Source organism: Stigmatopora argus, chromosome 5, assembly GCF_051989625.1.
Source record: "Stigmatopora argus isolate UIUO_Sarg chromosome 5, RoL_Sarg_1.0, whole genome shotgun sequence".
NCBI classification, from domain to species: domain Eukaryota; kingdom Metazoa; phylum Chordata; class Actinopteri; order Syngnathiformes; family Syngnathidae; genus Stigmatopora; species Stigmatopora argus.
In genome coordinates this window covers 12,304,649-12,322,432 of record NC_135391.1, presented here as the reverse complement: position 1 = coordinate 12,322,432, position 17,784 = coordinate 12,304,649, and the positions used below count along the sequence as shown (strand labels likewise).

The window sequence follows — 17,784 nt, the reverse complement described above, 5'->3', positions numbered from 1 at the left end:
CGAGATCAGTTCAGCAGGATGCAATAATGGCCAAAACTCTAACGTATGGATTTGACTCTGTGCTATGTTTATCCATCTTTCAATCTGAAAACCATGTGTTTCTTGACTTTTTCTACTCCAGCTATCTTCGTAGCAAGAGTTAAGAAATAAACCACTTTTCTTTTACCGTAGAATACTGGTCTTAAAGGTGAAAAGCTTTCTTTCATGCAAGATACTTTACTCTTGGGTGACCAAGGTTTATTTTGCATTTAATTTCATACTTAAAAGAAGAGGAAAATGCAACATGTCTTCTGTAAACCCAAACTGTCTTATACAACTCAGCATCCATGGTACATTGTTTCCCCATCTAATATAGCAATATCCACCTTGTCATATCATAGGTCTCACCTCTCACACATTGTAGTACATGTTTCTCACATATTTCAGGTCATTCTCGCGTCCTACAACACATTTTACATTCCTGCTAGAAATACATAATTAGTAGTTGGGTACCATATCAGTATCACTAATCTTCACATTTTGACTGTGAATACTTAAGGTAATGACTGTCAAAGAGCTTGGCTCTACAGTACTCTATTTTTATGCATGGGTATGTCACCTCCGTACTTTTTTTAAAAGCATTTTTTCAGGCTTAATGCTTGCAAGGTGTTTTTTTTTTTTTAAAGAAAAATTGAATCATGCCAAATTGTTTCATGCTCTGTGCGTTTGAAACTTTTTTTTTAATCTGCATTCCAGCAAAAGTACTACCTCAACTGATTCAATCTTTATGCTAAAATGGTTCAGACGCAAGACTGTACCGGCATGGAAATCTGCCTCCAAAAACACCCATTCAAACACACACACACTCTGTCTCTCTCACACACACAAACACACACACTCTTTGTGTTTCATGTTGTGCTTGGCTATTCCCCCTCAAAATGGGTGGAAAACAGTTTGTGGTGCCAAATAGCTCGTTCACTAAGATGTCCCCCCCTCACCATTAAAAAAAAAAATCCAAATGGTGTCCATTAAAGTTTCCAGCTTGTTGGCAGAGTAAAGCTGTGGTGTTTGGAGGTCATTGTTAAAAGCCCAGAGGAAATACCCCTTTCTAGCCATTTTCAACCATCAAGTGTCGTTGACTGAGTTCAGGCATTATTAGGCTTCAGTGGTGTTTGGACAGCCGGAAGTGAAGCACTAATAGGGCAGGACGGCGCTGAAATGGACAGAAAGCTCCTGCTGGAGTTCTTGAAACTAATTTCCCCTTTCCTCTTCTTTCCAAGCCTCTTCAGTCACTCAATCATTTTTACCTCCGCTGTTTTCTGTTCATCAGCTTGCTTGTGCCTCCTCAGTTTCGAGCTTCTACCCAATGTTGCCACTCACGTTTTCCACATTCGTTTATTCCTAAAATTTTGCCCTTCCCTAAAAGCACTCAGAGTCAGCAGGGGGAAGCTTTTAGCCACTGATTACTCCGACATGGTAATTTATCCTCTTCCTCCTTCTCTGTCTTTCCTTCAAACACAAACACATTATTTTCAGTTTATTTTTTATTTTTTTACCCCCTGCTCCAAATGCACTTTGAGCAGTTCATACTTTCTTGATGTACAAGACAAAAGCTACACTACTTTTAACTGTGTAACATTTTTGGACAACTTGAGACTAGATGGCAACATGGGATAAGACATAATTTAAGTTGAGTCCATCTCCCAGAATGTCTCAGAAGGCTTATGGTGCTTTATAGAACGGACATATTTTAATGTTATTTTGGGTAACTTCTTGCTGGAGGGACCTCACTCGTCCTACATTTAGTTTCTTTTGACAAGGTGAGCCGTGGCTTTGAGCAGGACAAAATCATTTTTAAATAGTAATCTAAAATATTAATAATAATAATATAATAATATTTTTTACTGCTTTTAAAATGGCTTAAAACCAAAAATGTTTTATTTTTTTTCTCGTCTAGACCTGCTTTAATCTGAAAATTTAGACCACCACTGTACAAGTAGTTAATTTTTGTTATTCAATTTCTAGCCTTACTTTAAAGCATGTTCCTTATTTGTAGTTGCATTATCACGTTTACTATCCAATAACAACTTATTATTGCATACCATTGGTGGGAGATTTACTATTGTAGCTCAGATGATTGTAGTTGTTTCACTTCTCAATGATTGTAGATTATATATCCAGATTAAAAAAATATTTTATTGCAGAAATTCATGCCTCTTTATACATTTTTTTCGCAGTGTATAATTTCAAGAAAATAATCATGTATTTATTAACATTGGATATGCTTATGCAAACCAATGGTTTAGATGGATCTTTTTTCCCGTTTTTTTCCCCCTTGAACCATTCTGTCTACCTGTTCTAATATTCCTCTATCCTTTCATGTTTGAGCAGTTTATCTGTGCCATAGAGGAGTTTTAAAATTTTGCCTGGTTATTTATATTCTGATGAATATTTATTAAAAATTGCAGTCAGACAGAACACGGTTTGATTGTTGAGAGACAAAAAAAAAAACTGACCTCGAGACAATTAAAGACAAACATTAATATGTTACTTCACAGCAGGATTCCAATATTCTGATTATTGCTTTTACCAAAAATTAACCTGAAATATTTTAAGTCAATGCAAACCTGTGTTTCTACTTCTTCATAAAATGTTTGGGTATCAGGTCTTGTTCTTGAACAATACTTTCTTCTCAATGTTTTGTCCTTTTAACAAATTCTTACATTCAGCACTAGTAACTATTTCTTACTCTGCTTTCAATGACATTACATTTCCCTTTTGGTTGATGGGACGTAAAGATGACCTTGTTAGTGTTTGTTAGTTCATTCTGCCATGCACAGGCTGCCCCTGCCACACACATACACATACACACACGCGCACATTCTTCTTGCCTGTTCAATGGTCCTACTTGATCACCTTGAGCACTTCAAGTGGATCCATTATGAGGGAACTGTTTTTCTTTCCTTCTTGTAAAATCTGCTATCGAGGCATTTTACTTCTAGACCACCACACTTATCTGTTTGAAAAATAATTAATTAAATTTAAAAAAAAATTCAAATAAGACATAATTGCCACTCAGCAAAAAACAAAACATTTTAAAAATAGGCTACCATTATCCACATTAAATACTATATGATTATTTTTAAAATTGTGTTGCTGTTTAATTATCTGCAATTCAAATGACTTGCCTTTTAACTGAACAATGACCTTTCTCCTTTTCCCCCAAATCACACAAAACTCTTGCTCATTTTTTACCCCTTATTGTACATATCAAATATTCATTCTGTTGAAGTTATTAATAATTCAGTGTTACAATTCCGAATCAGACATCAGACAATCAGCATGAAAAAATAATTTTCCATTTGCTCACGGCACATTGATAATTCATATTTTCTCGGTTCTTCACTCTTCATTCCACTCATCATTTCAAGTATGGTCCAAGGCTGTTATTTCTCTGCTGTTGCCATGGTAATTAGGACCACCCCCAAGAAGCCCATCTAATTAGAGAGGGACTAGTGTCATTGTTTTTGAGGTCATGGTCTTAAGAGTTAAAAGCAATCTCCCAAATTTCTTTTCGCAATGTTCAGTTTTGTTAAGTCTGTAAACACAATTCAACCAACCCCGCTTATTTGATTCTACAAAGTGAGCAGGGGAATCCCTCTTAATCCCAAATGACTGTTGTTGATTGCTTCTCATTAGTAATCATATGGATTTCCAATCAATAGAGGTGTATATGTAGGTCAAAGACTTGATCCCAGTTGAATCTTGGCAAAAATTCTTGGCACACCGACATTTCTCAGACTATGCTTGCCTCAACTTTGAATTTACCCTGGAGGTGAACAAAGCTATAACAAACATTTAATCAACGTTAGCCCTTTTTTCTCCATGAGAAAACTGTTGTATTCCCTCTAGGTTCTATGCTGTCTTTCTTCTTATCAATCTGGAGGTCTACCCCATCCAAAAGTGGATACCATACAATATTGCGATCCACAGATAACTGCATGTTTATACCACAGTCATATATTTGCTTTAGGCCTGCTGTGGCTAGAAAACATCCTGTTGAGTAATAGCTGGTCTTATCCACGGCAGAACAATGAGGCGTTCTAAAGCGGCCACAGCAGCGCCAAACAGCACTCCACATGCTAGCTGTCACCTTGGACTCCGCCCTCCCCCATTTCTCTCTGCTCTTGACAGTCTTGGGTCTTTGTTTTTCTCTCACCCCTGGTTGGCAGTGGCAATATTAAGTGGCCAAGCATGTAGATTGTTTGGATAATTGCTAACGCAAATAGTCACTCATGTTCTTACATATGCCGAGCTCCAAAGTGGGTCATTACAATATATACTCGTAAATGTGGCATTGCCTTTTAAAAATATTTATAAAAAATATTCTTCAAATAGTCACAATAATCAGAAGTATTGATGTTGAACAGTTCTGGGATACAGAATTAGTGACGTGACTATGAAGATGGGCTCGTCTGTCTGACTCACCGAAGACTGTGCCGACTCATTTCTTTAATTCTGCTCGTTTTCACTGCAGGGAAATACCCTGCATGCGTTCGCTCCGTAACTTACAAAGGTGAGTGTGCCCTGTTTGATGTGTAACACATCTGTTTTAGTTGGACTTCTAAATGTAACTTCTCTGTTACTTATAAGAAAAAAGCAGTTATCTTCTGCCATTGCTTCATTGGGTGTTGAGTGTGGATCTACAAATGATTATTTGAAGATGTTCACAGTTGGGTGGTATCAAAGTTTTAACCTCACTGCATTAATTATAACCTGCTGAGAATCCCTGCAAATTCAGCTCGTGTGAGCATGTTGATAAGATGTTCAACGGGGATTTCTTATTAATTATCCATGCAAGTCTTTCCATCGCATGATCTGTGTTAAGTTTGACATCGGGTGCTCTCTCTGGGTCTTTGGCTCCCTTATCCTGCCTCTCTGTCCACCTCTATCCCGCGGTGCCTACAAATACAAGGAGAAAGTCGGAACCCACCAGAGATGAGTGTGAACTGTGAGGCAGATGTGCTAAGCCAGACCCAGGCAATCCGGTCCTCGAGGGTAGTTGTGGGGGCAGGTTTTTGTTCCAACCGATCCAGCACAGAGAGTTTAAATAATTCGATTTTAGCTGAAACAAGAAGCACCTGACTGCCGTCCACTGATTGCACTTCTAAGATATCAGATTGGTGGAAAGGTTTCCTCTTATGGGTTGGAACGAAAACCTGCACCCCCAACAGCCCTTTGTGGAATTAATTGACCAGGTGTGTGCTAACCACTCTTTCACACTGCCACTTGAACAAATTAACGTATCATTAAAGAAGTATTTGAAATTCTAAAACGAATTGTTTATGAAATGATCTATTTGATTTAAAATAATTAATGATGAATAAAGCAATGATTGGTTGTTGATAAGGTAGTCCCAATTAACATTATTAAACTCCCCCACTGGGCATTGTCTGGCTTCACCTGCAAAAGGTAAAAATTCCTAAGAAAGAGGAGACGAAATAGAACAATTTTATTTTACCTGTTTTTTTATATTTTATTTTTGATGGAGCGGTACCCGGACGTTTCGTCGACGGACACTTCGTCCCCGGACGTTTTGTCGAACGGACGTTTCGTCGACGGACAGTTCGTCGAACCACAACATGAAGGCCATGTGTTTATCACCATTGGTTTGTTCATTTATTGTTGTTTGAATAGGAAACTACGTTCATTGGAGAAAAGCCGACATTAAACAACATTCATTAATCAGCATTACATAGGAAATAGACCTAATTATTGCTTCCCCAAATCATTGTTTTACTGGTCAGTCAGCACCATGGACAGAGGTCACATCTGTTCAAACTGGACAGATGACCTCCTAAGCCCTGATGCTGCTACACAAACTCAAGAGACTTCACTAGAAAAGTTGCCAAGGTGCTATTGTGCAATGTGCGTTCTCTGCAAACAATAAAGCAGTGGGTTAAGTTCGTCCGATCCCAGCAATTCACACAAAAGCTTTTTTTCAACAACAAGAAACCGCAACCATTCCCTTTCTTCAGAAACTCAGAGTCGATCACTTAGCGTCGTAACTAAGAAAACACCCCGGCCTAGTTCCTTTTTTTGTTTGTGGAAAAATGCCTACATAAATGTTTTGTGTGCAGTGTGCATGTCCCTTTTAAGTCACATCAACATTGCAAACGTGTCAAAATAGCGCATTTCACTAAGTATGCTTTGAAGTTTACTTAATTCTGATCAAAGTAGCTAGTGTGATTGACTCTGGAGGAGTAAGTGAACGCAGCATTTGCGAGAGGCTTAGGTGTCAACATTAGACGGCTATATTTAGATTTACAGAGCCCTGTGTGCCAATGTCGCCCTGACACGTTGGGCGATTGGCAGTTAAAGAGCCCATTCATTCACTGTGCTTGTCAACAGTACATTTCAACCAGAGGTTCCACTTAAAATGGATTAGTCGTCTGGCAACTGCATTTGAACTGCACTTGAGTTTGAGTTAGATTTATTGGATAAAGGGACTATGCAAATGAATGAACATATACATGTAAATATGTAAGATTATAGCCACAGGTTAATTCCCTTTGTGAAATTAATTGCCCACCCCTGCCTTAATATTAAACCTCTTTTTAAAGTACATTCTTAGACCACAAAATTTTGAGAGCAAGCGAATCCGGCGACGAATCGTCTGTTCGATGAAAAGTCCGGCGGCGAATCCGGCAACGAATTGTCCGTCAACCAAACGTCCGTTCGACGAAACGTCCATTCGACGAACTGTCCATCGACCAAATGTCCGTTTGACGAAACGTCCGGGGACGAAGTGTCCGTCAACCAAGTCTCCGTCGACGAAACGTACGGGTACCGATGGAGAGGTTAAAGTCAATTTTAAAGCCATTATTTTTTTTTAAGTGCTGTTTAATAGTTTCATTACAATAATGAACTCTGTGTTTGTAATAAGAAAACAATAAATCCACACCTAGTACCAAGCCAAACCAAATGTAATATTGGTGTGATTAATATCCCCCTGCCCCACCCCTTCCTCTTAACTCTACTTACTCTTTGACAAGGAGGGCGTATTAGGTTCTGCACACCTTTTAAGTGTTTTGCAAATTTTACAATCAAGTTTCCATGATACCTGCTCATCGCAAAGATTGCAGACGATAGCAAATCTCAGTGTAAACCAATGCTGTGCTGACGCTACAGCTGGTCAGGCTGGAATATTACATTTTTAATGTGCCCTCCAATACTGCATTTAAACACATCACAGTGCTATTCTCCTCTCTGCTTTCCTTTGGGATTTTTTTTAATGCATAGAAACACTGCAGAACTGCAGTGTCATTTTTTGCTCATGCCCACTGATCACACACAATTCGGATGACCATCCCACGTGCGATATTGTTATATGAACAGATTATTTTGAACACAGATGTTGACCAATGTACTTACTTTACAGAATACAAATTTATGTCATTTAAAAGTAGAGTTGGTTAACTTTACACTTGTAAAGATGCAGACCATGCTTCCTTCAAGTGAATGGTAGGCTAATACATCATAAAACCCTGCAGGATTTACGACTTAGAGTATATAATGCAATTTAGATCAAGAACTTTGGCCCTAACAATCTAACAAAATGACGTCCATTTTTTGTGCAACTGCACAACAATGTTATGCTCCATTCTTGGCAATTAACATCTGTCTGAGAAAGTCTTTCCCGACTGGCTTAGATCGGAGCAGATGCTGGTCTGCGAATTTCAAACAAGTTTGTAATTCTCGACAGACAGATGCCCTATTGTTTTGTGTGGTCAGACTTTGATCTTGACGATTTGGATCGTTTGAGCTGTTGGAATGTTCTTCCGTTAAACGAACAAAGGTTTAACTGGCTCTAATAATTTTAGAAGGGTCTAATCATTCACGATGTCCAAGTGACAAATTGAGTGTATCTGTAACAATTTAAGAAACAATGCTTTAAGAGCCTTGTTTTCATTTAAAATTTCATAATGCTTTTTGTTTTTCTCATGACGATAGATCCTTGAGATCTGGAGTTAACGAGAAATGTGTTAATGTCTCTAACAAAATTATTTTAGCTCACTGAACATTTCTATCTTAATCTTATCATCAGGAATTGCATTTGGTGTGTTTTAATCACAAACGATAGTGTCCGTTTCAAAGCTGATTTTGTTTGGTTTTAGTAGAATCAACTCTGTGCTGATCATATGACAAGCAGATGACTTTCTGGTTGGTCTGAGATGTGATACCCTGCCATAAAAGTGTTGTGTCACAACAGATTTCTCAAGTTTGTGGGCATGTGCTTTGTACTAATAGTAAAAGAGAATTGTAAGATAAAAGAGTGATTGTAGAAGTCCTGAAAAATAACTTTTTTATATAACTTGTTTTCCACATTGTCCAACATATACCCTTGAGTGGTCTTATATTTTCTTTTTGTAGTTTCCTGAGGTATTTGCATGTGAATATATTTTTTTGTAAATTCTGTGATGCAGTGTATATTTCTTTGAGGCTTAATTGGTGCCTTCCATGGTTCATGAGCATTAAGCTACCAAGTTTTCAGAAACAGGAATTTTTAATGTACTTTGTATTTTAAGGCAAAAGATGTTTTTGTTTGTGTTTAGTTTTCAACTCAGTTGTAAGACATTGCTTGAAAACCATCATCATTGAACTCTTTTTTTAGAGACTGATAATGGAAAATATGATTTTTGGTGATCATAAAATCTCCCATGCTTCTTCATAACCAAACAATTCTTAAAAGGGTAGCTATTTATGTGCAAGACATTAGGTATTCAAGCATTCGGGGGTAAAAACTTCTCGGCAGAGCTTGCTAGTGAACTAAATGAGGAAATAGCATCTCCACCAGAACTGTGCCAAACTAAGGTACAACTGTTTTGTGTGCTGTTTTTAGAAAGTAGTTCAGTGGAGAAAAATCTGTTTCATATTCCCAATTTTTCAAAACCAGTAAAGTGAGGGTCGATGCTGATTGGCAAAAAGGTTTGTCAATAGTCGCTAAAACATCACAGTTGTAAAAAGAAAAAGAAAAGTTTAGATTATCGCAGCAGTTAAAACCTCAATGTCGACAGAATGTAGAATACATATTCCTCATAAAATACCATGATTGAACACGTGAATTTTTATTGTGGGAGTTATTGTATTGCATGCCAAGAAGGCCCCCCTACCCTTTACCACATTGTTGAAAAAACAGCTTCTGAGCGGTAACCACATGCTTCAGGATAAAGTGATTTCCTTACATTGTGGAGGAACACAGTGAGCAATATATGGAATAAGCACATGCGCTCGTCCCTGTCAGAGGGCTGGAGCGATACCTGAAGTATCGCTCCTGCCCTCTGACAGCAAATATCTGTCACTAGACTTACCATCAGTATGAATAATGGACCCTGATTGAGCTCTGCAAATACCCATAACATGTAACAACCTTTTAATTTCTCTGCCCAGGGCATTGTCACCTACCTGGTCATCATCTGCATTACAGAACTCAGTGAATGCTGAGGTGTATGTGCCTCATAAGTATTTAAGGTGTCACCTGTCCCCATAACGTTCCTCAAGCTCTAATCACGAATCCCGAGCAGGCAGAAGCTACATGCCTGGAGGCCATCAGGGCAGAGGAGGCCAGTCCCCTCAGGGAAGCCCCTGGTCTTTTTGGCTTAGCTCAACACTGGAAAGGTGGAAGGAATGAGGGATGTGCTTCTGCTGTTTAAAAGCTTGGACAAGAATAGCCTCGGATACTGAAACTATACTTTAACAACTGACTGGTAAGGGATTCAGTGAAACCCCTTAAAGTGGAATTAAAAAGAAAAAAAAACTTTATGTAGACTTGGAAGAATAAGTATAAAACTAATCCTGCCAATAACAATCCATTTTTTCCTTCACTAACATGATAATAACACTTGGAGTAAATAATGGTGTTATTAGAAACTAGTTGTTGATGATTATTCACTAGGAGTGTAACGGCATGCTAACATGTAATTTCAGTTCGGGTTGGATAAAGTGGTGAGTCCAGGTTAATTTTCAATACTAAAAGTCATTAAAATCACTTAAAATGCTTTTTCTTCGAAACAATAGAACTACTGTGGATAAAAAATGTATTTCTATAGTATAGTACTATTTATTGACAGACTGTCGTTTTAAGTGACTGTTTGCAACGTTGACATAACTTTAGATTTATCACCTTGCCTTTGACTATTGGTAAATTTAACAGAGAATCCAAAATGTGTTCCCCTGTGAGGGGCAATAACAAAATGATTTGTCCTTCAAGATCATGAAACTTTGCTCATCTTCTGTCCTCTCGCCATACCTTTCAGTTTTGTCGACAAGAGTTGAGGATTTGCGACATCACCTGCTTAAAAAAAAATCAATCCAACAAGCAGCCTACCTGTAATGTCTGTCATCTATGAGAATGACACCATAGTTGTCCCTTAGATCCAGGCACTTTATTAGCTTGACTTCTCTAAGTCACATTTGTCATCATTAGCTGGGGACATAAAACTGATCCCTAATTAAAGCTTAAATGATAAGTCAATTTTTGGCCCACACTGATAGATTTCTCTGCACTGTTAGCATGGGAATGGTGAAGGGTTAAGAGGTTCTGCTTTGTGCCGACCAAAGTGTGTCAGGGTGGTTATTCCAGTCCACAAAGGTGGCTTTAGTCCAGGGTTGTGAAAGACTATTCCACAAAAGAGCCACAGTTGATGCACGTTTTTATTCAAACCTATCAAGAATACATCTTTTCACCAATCTTGTGTCGCACAAGTGCAATCAGTAGAGTCAGGTTCTTCTTGTTTCTTGCAGTAACCACACTGATTAAACTGTCTGCGCTGTATCAGTTGGAACAAAAACCTGTGGCCGTCGAGGACCAATTTGCCCTCTTTTAGCCAATTGTAAATAATTTCCTGCGTGTCCATAATGTGTCTTTACCATTTAAAAATATATTACAACTGCAATTGATAAGATATTTTATACAAACTTGTTTCATTGTATTTGGGGTTTTACCTAATTTAATAAACTTTGAAATAGGCTCCATTCGTTGCACAAAGCACATCGAGACAACTCAATGTCTTGCCAACTAGCATGTTAAATGCAAACTCTTTTCGTCTTGGTTTATCATTTGGCTCGAGTGTCCGTAAAAGTTAGCGTTCAATTGCAAGTTCTTCCGTAGGACTTTCCGTAGCACTGTTGAATGCAGTAGCTCTGTGTGGCAGCAATACGGATGGACTTTGTGGTAGAATGAGAAAATCATCTTAAATATTAACTGATTGATGTTTTCATTAGATGTTTTTGGTGGCCCAACCACTGGGCCTCTAACACTGTCCCAATAAATTGTTTGTGCCATGCACAATTTGGCAGAAGTGATGGAAGCGTGGAATTTTTCCAGACTTAGTTCTGTACTTTCTCTGATTCTCTATTTCTTAGGCCAGGGTCATCGTAACCCAACCATTCCCTTTGAATAATTATATTTATATAACCTGTTATATTGACTGCGACCAGTTTGCATTTAAAGACAAAACCTTATACTGTGAATTCTATTCAGTGCCATTGCATTTTTTGATCTTTTGGGGAAACTGGTTGGGAACAACATCTTTTTATCTTCCCAAGATGATAATTCATTGCTCTTCCAGAGGTCAGCACACCTGCATCTCATAAGGGCACATTTACACAACTACATAGTTATAAACTACTTGTTATTCTTGAGGGAATCAAGGGCTAGAGCGATTGAATAAAAGATGGGTAATTACCAGTTCAGAGTGGCACCTACAGACAACTGAGGGCGGTCAATCAGTCAAGTAATCACCCATGCAGATTGTAGTCCTCATGGCATCATCAAGCCGGATAGCAGCACTTAAACAAGACAGGATGCTTGACATGTGCTTTGGTAATATTGGATTGTTGGACACATGCAGATGACGCATATACTTTCTTTGAAAAAGCATCATTCTGGGGGATGTAATTTCAGCCGAATGGGTAAAAGAATAGTTTTTTTTTTTTGGTGAAATGGTATTGCAATTTTGCATGGATTTCTTTCTCTATCCAAACCGTGTACCGTGTTTGGCATGGCACAGTGGGAGAAGTGAAATTATTGATCCAGGAAGTTTCATTTTTCAAACACTGTCATTTTTCACAGTCACAACTTCGATTATTGAAAAACACAAGTAGTGTTTTTTGCTAAAACTAGGGTTTAGTCATGGTGAGTAGTCGAGTACTCGTACCAGTGTCAAATGGTTGGGACCAGGCTGTTTATTACCAAGGTCACTTAGATGCTTGCATTATATTTGCTGGTAGGTTTTTATACTGCGTGTATCTCTAGATTATTGAAATACATACATACTCATACAGTAACCCCACTAATTTAGATCAAAGCAACTTTACTCTTGTTGGCTCTTTGGCAGATTTACTTTGTCGGCTATACGTAAAACTTCCAATTGTTGCTTCTGCCTCGTACGTTTTTACTAGTATGCCTGCTACTATTTAAATTAAGATTTTGCTACAGTTGTATCTGTCTACATTACACCTAAGTCGTTATTTGATCCGTTTATGAATTAACTAAAATAATCTTTTAGACTTGCTACAACAGTATACGGCAGTGGGGGTTAAAAGTATATTTTTTTTCACTGCGATCATGTTTTAAAAAGGCAAATTTCAACTATATATGATGCTATAGTGCACAGTGATGAGAGAGTGAAAAAAATCGGTAAAAATACAAATGTTTGTTAATTTTTCAGAGAATGCTGCACAGTGAGTTCCGATGCAAGGCAGACAGACAGGCATGAAGATGGATGGTTAACAGAATGTGTTGCTGGGTATTCCGTAATCGTTATTAATCTTTGTGTCGGCAGATCCTTTCTTGGCTTGCCACGGCGTTCATAAAGCTTGCTTAATTAGATTGATTGATTAGAATGGGGTGATTCAGAGCTCTCATCCCCCGCCTCCGCCTCCATCCCATCAGGGCTTTAATAAGATCTGACCGCCTTCGCGTTCATGTGCTTCTCTGCACGACTCGGATGGCCCGTTCTACCACACTCACCGTCCTGCCTGTCATGTCTGTATCCAGACAGGATTAGGCTGGCTAAAGCTGAAAAACAAATAAACATAAAAGCCGAAAGTTCCCTATGTTGATAGCAAAAGATTGAAAACTATTCATTGTTTTACTCCATTGCCTCACACTATTGCCCATCATTGGTTTTACGTCTCTTAACATCTTACAAACACCTTTACTCCCGGTTTAGCCCAAACAAAACAGTTCTGTCCAGACTTAAAAGCTTAGTTTGGTTTTTCTCTGTGAATGTTATGTCTACCGAGTTTTAAGTGCTCTGGAATGTGTGTGAACCTTTATAAAGCTTTGGCTTTTCATCTGCAGATACACTCCCTTGATCAATACTGGGCAAGCCCTGCTGTACTTAGTGCACAACAGCTCATCAGCACAGTAAAGAGACTCCCTCGCTGTAGTAAAACTTAACGACTTTCCGTGTTGCTTTTGTCTCCAGGCAGCGGATATTACCAGAGATGATAAGAATGCATTTAGATTTCTGCAAGATCACCAGTCTTTCAAATCTATACAGCCCAACACAGGCTTGTAAAAGAAGGCAATGTTTCATTTTCGTGTGCGTGTGTGAGAGAGAGCAAGTATTGGTCGAGAAGTGTGTGCCCTATCCAATGCTGAAATCCCGGCTCTGCCGGATAACCCCATGAGAGTGTTTATAGTGAAATGATTACCTTGGAAGAGGACTGAACTTTGATGAAAATCATCCCACTTCAATTTGCAACTCACAGGCTTGCAGTTGGTGTCCATGTATTTGCATAATATTGGAAAGCTCTAAGATTTTACCAGGGCACTTTGGTAACAAAGTGCTTTCATCAAGACAACATTTTACTCTGTTGCCTTTGATTGAGATGCAACATTTTTCATCACAGGGCTGCTCTGAATGTTGTTGTTGTTTTTTTTTTATATGGAATAGTGCTGCTAATGACAATTGGTTCACTCAGCTCCATAGTTTTTGTTCAAAATGCCCATCACTGTGTATAGGCTTAATCTTTGTAATTTATTTAGAAAAGAGATGAAAGAAATGTGAATTTTATTTACCACAGTCACAATTATTTAGTTTTTAGTTAACATCTCTATGCATTTATTGATGGCGCTCAAAAGTATCTTGCTTCATTAAGAGGTTAACTTATCTGAAGCAGTAGTAATACATACCTGTCAACCTTGGCCAATTGCTCCCCTTATTAATGAATGCAATTCCCCTTATTAAGCGATGAAAAAACGTACAAATGCAACGCAGCACATATTTACTCACATGGGGCGCGCGCAAAAGTCTAAAATTTTCTCCAAAGGGGAGGGCTTTCTGACCCGCTATATTTTTATAGTGGAGAGGCGGATGGGTGAAAGGGTAATGCGTGTGCGCATATCATGCTTAAAGTATGACAATACTATTAGCAGTCGATTGAGACGTTTTTGTCTGGTACCAGTGACTGAGCCGAAATGGGAAAAACGAGATCGGTTTTACAAAAAAGTACTTAAAAAATCAGGTACAAAAGTTGTTATACGGCATACACGGGGATGGAAATATATGGTATAATATAGGTTTTATGATGTTTGATGACAGTTTGACTTTGGAATAGATTAATTTCTATTTGCACCATTGTACAAACACAGAAAATCCTAAATTGGTAAGTATCTAGAATTTAGTAAAATGGTTGCACTTAAAAAAAATAACATGCAATATCTCTGGCACAAATTTCAATATCTCTGAAGTCAATTTTAGTAATCAAAGTAGTACATGCAGACAGAGGTTTGGTTTTGTGTAGTAGAGAGCATGAAGCAATTCTTTTAGACATAATGTAATTGGTAGTGTGCCATTTCATTGCTTCATATCGTCCACTAGACCTTCGCGGTCACATTCCATTATGAGACATTTAAACACTTTTCAACCACATTGGCCCTTCACTATTAAGCGTGAGAAGCACTTCTTTAAGCTTCAGTGGTGTTCAGAGAGGTGTTTTTCCCAGATAAGCCATGCAGCATGTGACTTGGCCTAAGATAAATTGACTCTTGTCTTTCTTCTTGTGACATCCTTGAGCCTAAATGTTCCTGACATTGATGATCCAGGCCAACTTTGTCCACCTTGGTAGATAGTTTCAATTTATTTTTAGATTGGAGACAGACCATAGAACATACACAAATTTTATAAAGTAACACCATCATAACCAATATTAAAATATGTCCGTGCAGTAGGCCAAAATAATTTTGGATACAAAAATAGGGGTTTTATTCATTAAAATAAGTGTACATCAACACAGCTTTTGGGAAAAAGAGTAATGTACTTAAGGATTGTGTTAAATGAGTTTAAAGTCCCCAGCACAATTCGAAGTTGTGTAGAAGTCGTGTTTGAAAAGCAGTAGTTATAAAATATTTAATGTGAGTCCTTTGTAATTACTCATCTGAACATTTAGTTCACTCAGTCTTTTGCATACCATTTAAATATTCGTACCACACTCTGAGAACATCTGACCCAAATGAATGATTTCATGTTTACATCATGATTTTTGTTTTGTTTTGAGCTAGAATCCCTTGTTCATGCTTTTCCCCCCTCTTCTCTTCTTGACACCTCCTCAAATAATGATTGCATTTGTTTGTCACACTCCCCACACTCTTCACGTGGCAACTTTGGTTAGAGAGGCTGTATCACTCAGCAGAGGAAGGAGAGGCATCCTTGGCATAAATGCAATGTCACAACAGGCCCGTGTTTGTCACTGAATCACTTAGACAGCAACAATTTCATTTTATATAATGTTGTATGGAAGTTTCACCCTCCCACCCCAAAAAATGTTGCAATTTTACATAGAAGTGATGAAAAATGATTTTTCTCCGTATCTGCAATCCTCTGATGTTCATTCCTCCATTAATCAAGTATGGAGTCGATGCTTCCTCATTTCCTCTCATCTTATTTGCTTGGAATGATTGATGAGAAGACTGAGATGCACAAAGAGGACAATCTCCCACATCTTTCTTGAGTTATTCTGAGAGTGAAAGCTGTTACAGTATCAATAACTGTATTGATGACCTCGATGGAAGGTGGTGGCAAAGTTCTGTTTCCCCATTGATCTCTGCCGATCCATTCTGAGCGTGCATGTGAATATAGGGGAGTGGTCCATCCATCATAAATCGATACTGCTTGGCAGAAATGTCCCATTGTTCCTACCTATTACCTCATTCTTCATCCTCCCTTTTTTCGTCTTTTGTCGTGCTGTGGTTTCTTTACTTCAGCTGTTCATCAAGACCTAAACAAACCAGACTGCATCGCAGATGGAGCTGACATTTAGTCAAGAATTTGACAACAGCTGTCCGCACCCACTTGCTTGTAGGAATTCTGAACAATACTTGTTAACACGATTATTGTAATCCCCCTGCTGAAATGCTTACTTGTGTTTCACTGCTTTGTAAGTCCAAGACAAACAACTAACTTATAATTTGACTCAATATCCACTCCTCTTTTCTTATTCAGGTAACTGACCAGTCAGTGCGAGCAGTTGCAGAGTATTGTCCAGAGCTGCAGTTTGTTGGTTTCATGGGATGCCCTGTGACATCTCAAGGAGTCATCCATCTCACCACTGTAAGTATCATATAAGATTTGTTTCATCTTGACTATTGAGGGCTATCCCTCTCCGAAATATCAGTTTTTGGACTGGTTGTTCCAGCCTTCTTGTGTTGAGTTTACATTTCTCACCGTGCCAGCGTGAGCTGGTGATAACAATTTTGTTATCTCGCCTAGGCCTACTTAATTATATATGAAGGTCTTAATTTTATGGCAAAATAGAGTTGTAATCGGGATGTTGCAGTGTTTTCATCAGTGGGACAGTTCATTTCACCAAACAGAAGTAACATAACTTTTCTTGTTTATATTTTGTTTAAGCAATATCGACTTTTGAATGATTTAGCTTCTTGTATTGTTTTGTTTCCTATGCGTAAGATTTCAATTGCTTTTTTCAAAGTCATTAAAGCAATAAATTATGCGAATTTCAGTGAATTGTTCCCCCTGCATTAATGACATGAAGGACTTGAAACAAACTGCTTATGTCCGTAGATTTTGGCCCCTGGTGCCAAGGTGGTTTTAACTCTCGCTCCTGCGTGTCTTGGTTTGTCTCCAAAGGGGAGTTAAATTATTCTTTTTCAAAGGGATCGCAAAATCTATATCTGTCTTTTATCTCTGACTCCATTTTATAGTTAGTGTTCCCTTTAAAATCTCATGAAAGCCTAATGAGATGAATCCAAATAATATGCCACTTGTCTAACTACACCCTGCTGTTTCTGTATTAGCATGCTAATGAGTCAGGGTTCTTTGGTTAAAAGATGCTTAGCACCAAATAAAAAATGGACGCACATGATTCTTCAGACAGCCTTCAGTATGCTGTGCTCTTCTCTTTTGTCGTAACATTCATCTAGAATGCATGACTGGGCTTATGCACCAATGTGTATTGTATATCTATAATTTTTCCCCTTGTAATACAATTCGATTTATTTCTGATGAACTTTAGAGCACATTTGAGTATGAATATACCCACATGGGACTTGTGTGGCCATTGCCTCTCAAATGCAATTACTGTTGTGTTAATAGAACTGAGACAGCCGATTCCACCCTACATTATTAGATTAAACAGCAGATTAATTTGCACTTATTGTTCCCCACGTCATCTCAGTGCCCTCTGCTGACATTGGCCATGGCGATGTAGACAGACTTTAATGAAGGCATTCAGTCACAACAGCACAAACACACACAGAGGTGGACGTGTGCACGATCA

At 38.3% G+C, this 17,784-nt stretch overlaps 1 protein-coding gene across 3 annotated transcripts in view; it reads left to right on the top strand.

Moving 5' to 3' along the window:
• Positions 1-17,784, top strand: part of fbxl17 (F-box and leucine-rich repeat protein 17) — a 168,709-nt gene that overhangs the window by 35,661 nt on the left and 115,264 nt on the right. For all 3 annotated transcript variants that reach the window (XM_077601249.1, XM_077601248.1, XM_077601247.1), the window contains one exon: positions 16,491-16,598. In XM_077601249.1, the coding sequence (XP_077457375.1) occupies positions 16,491-16,598 (108 nt within the window). The remainder of the gene's footprint in view (positions 1-16,490; positions 16,599-17,784) is intronic.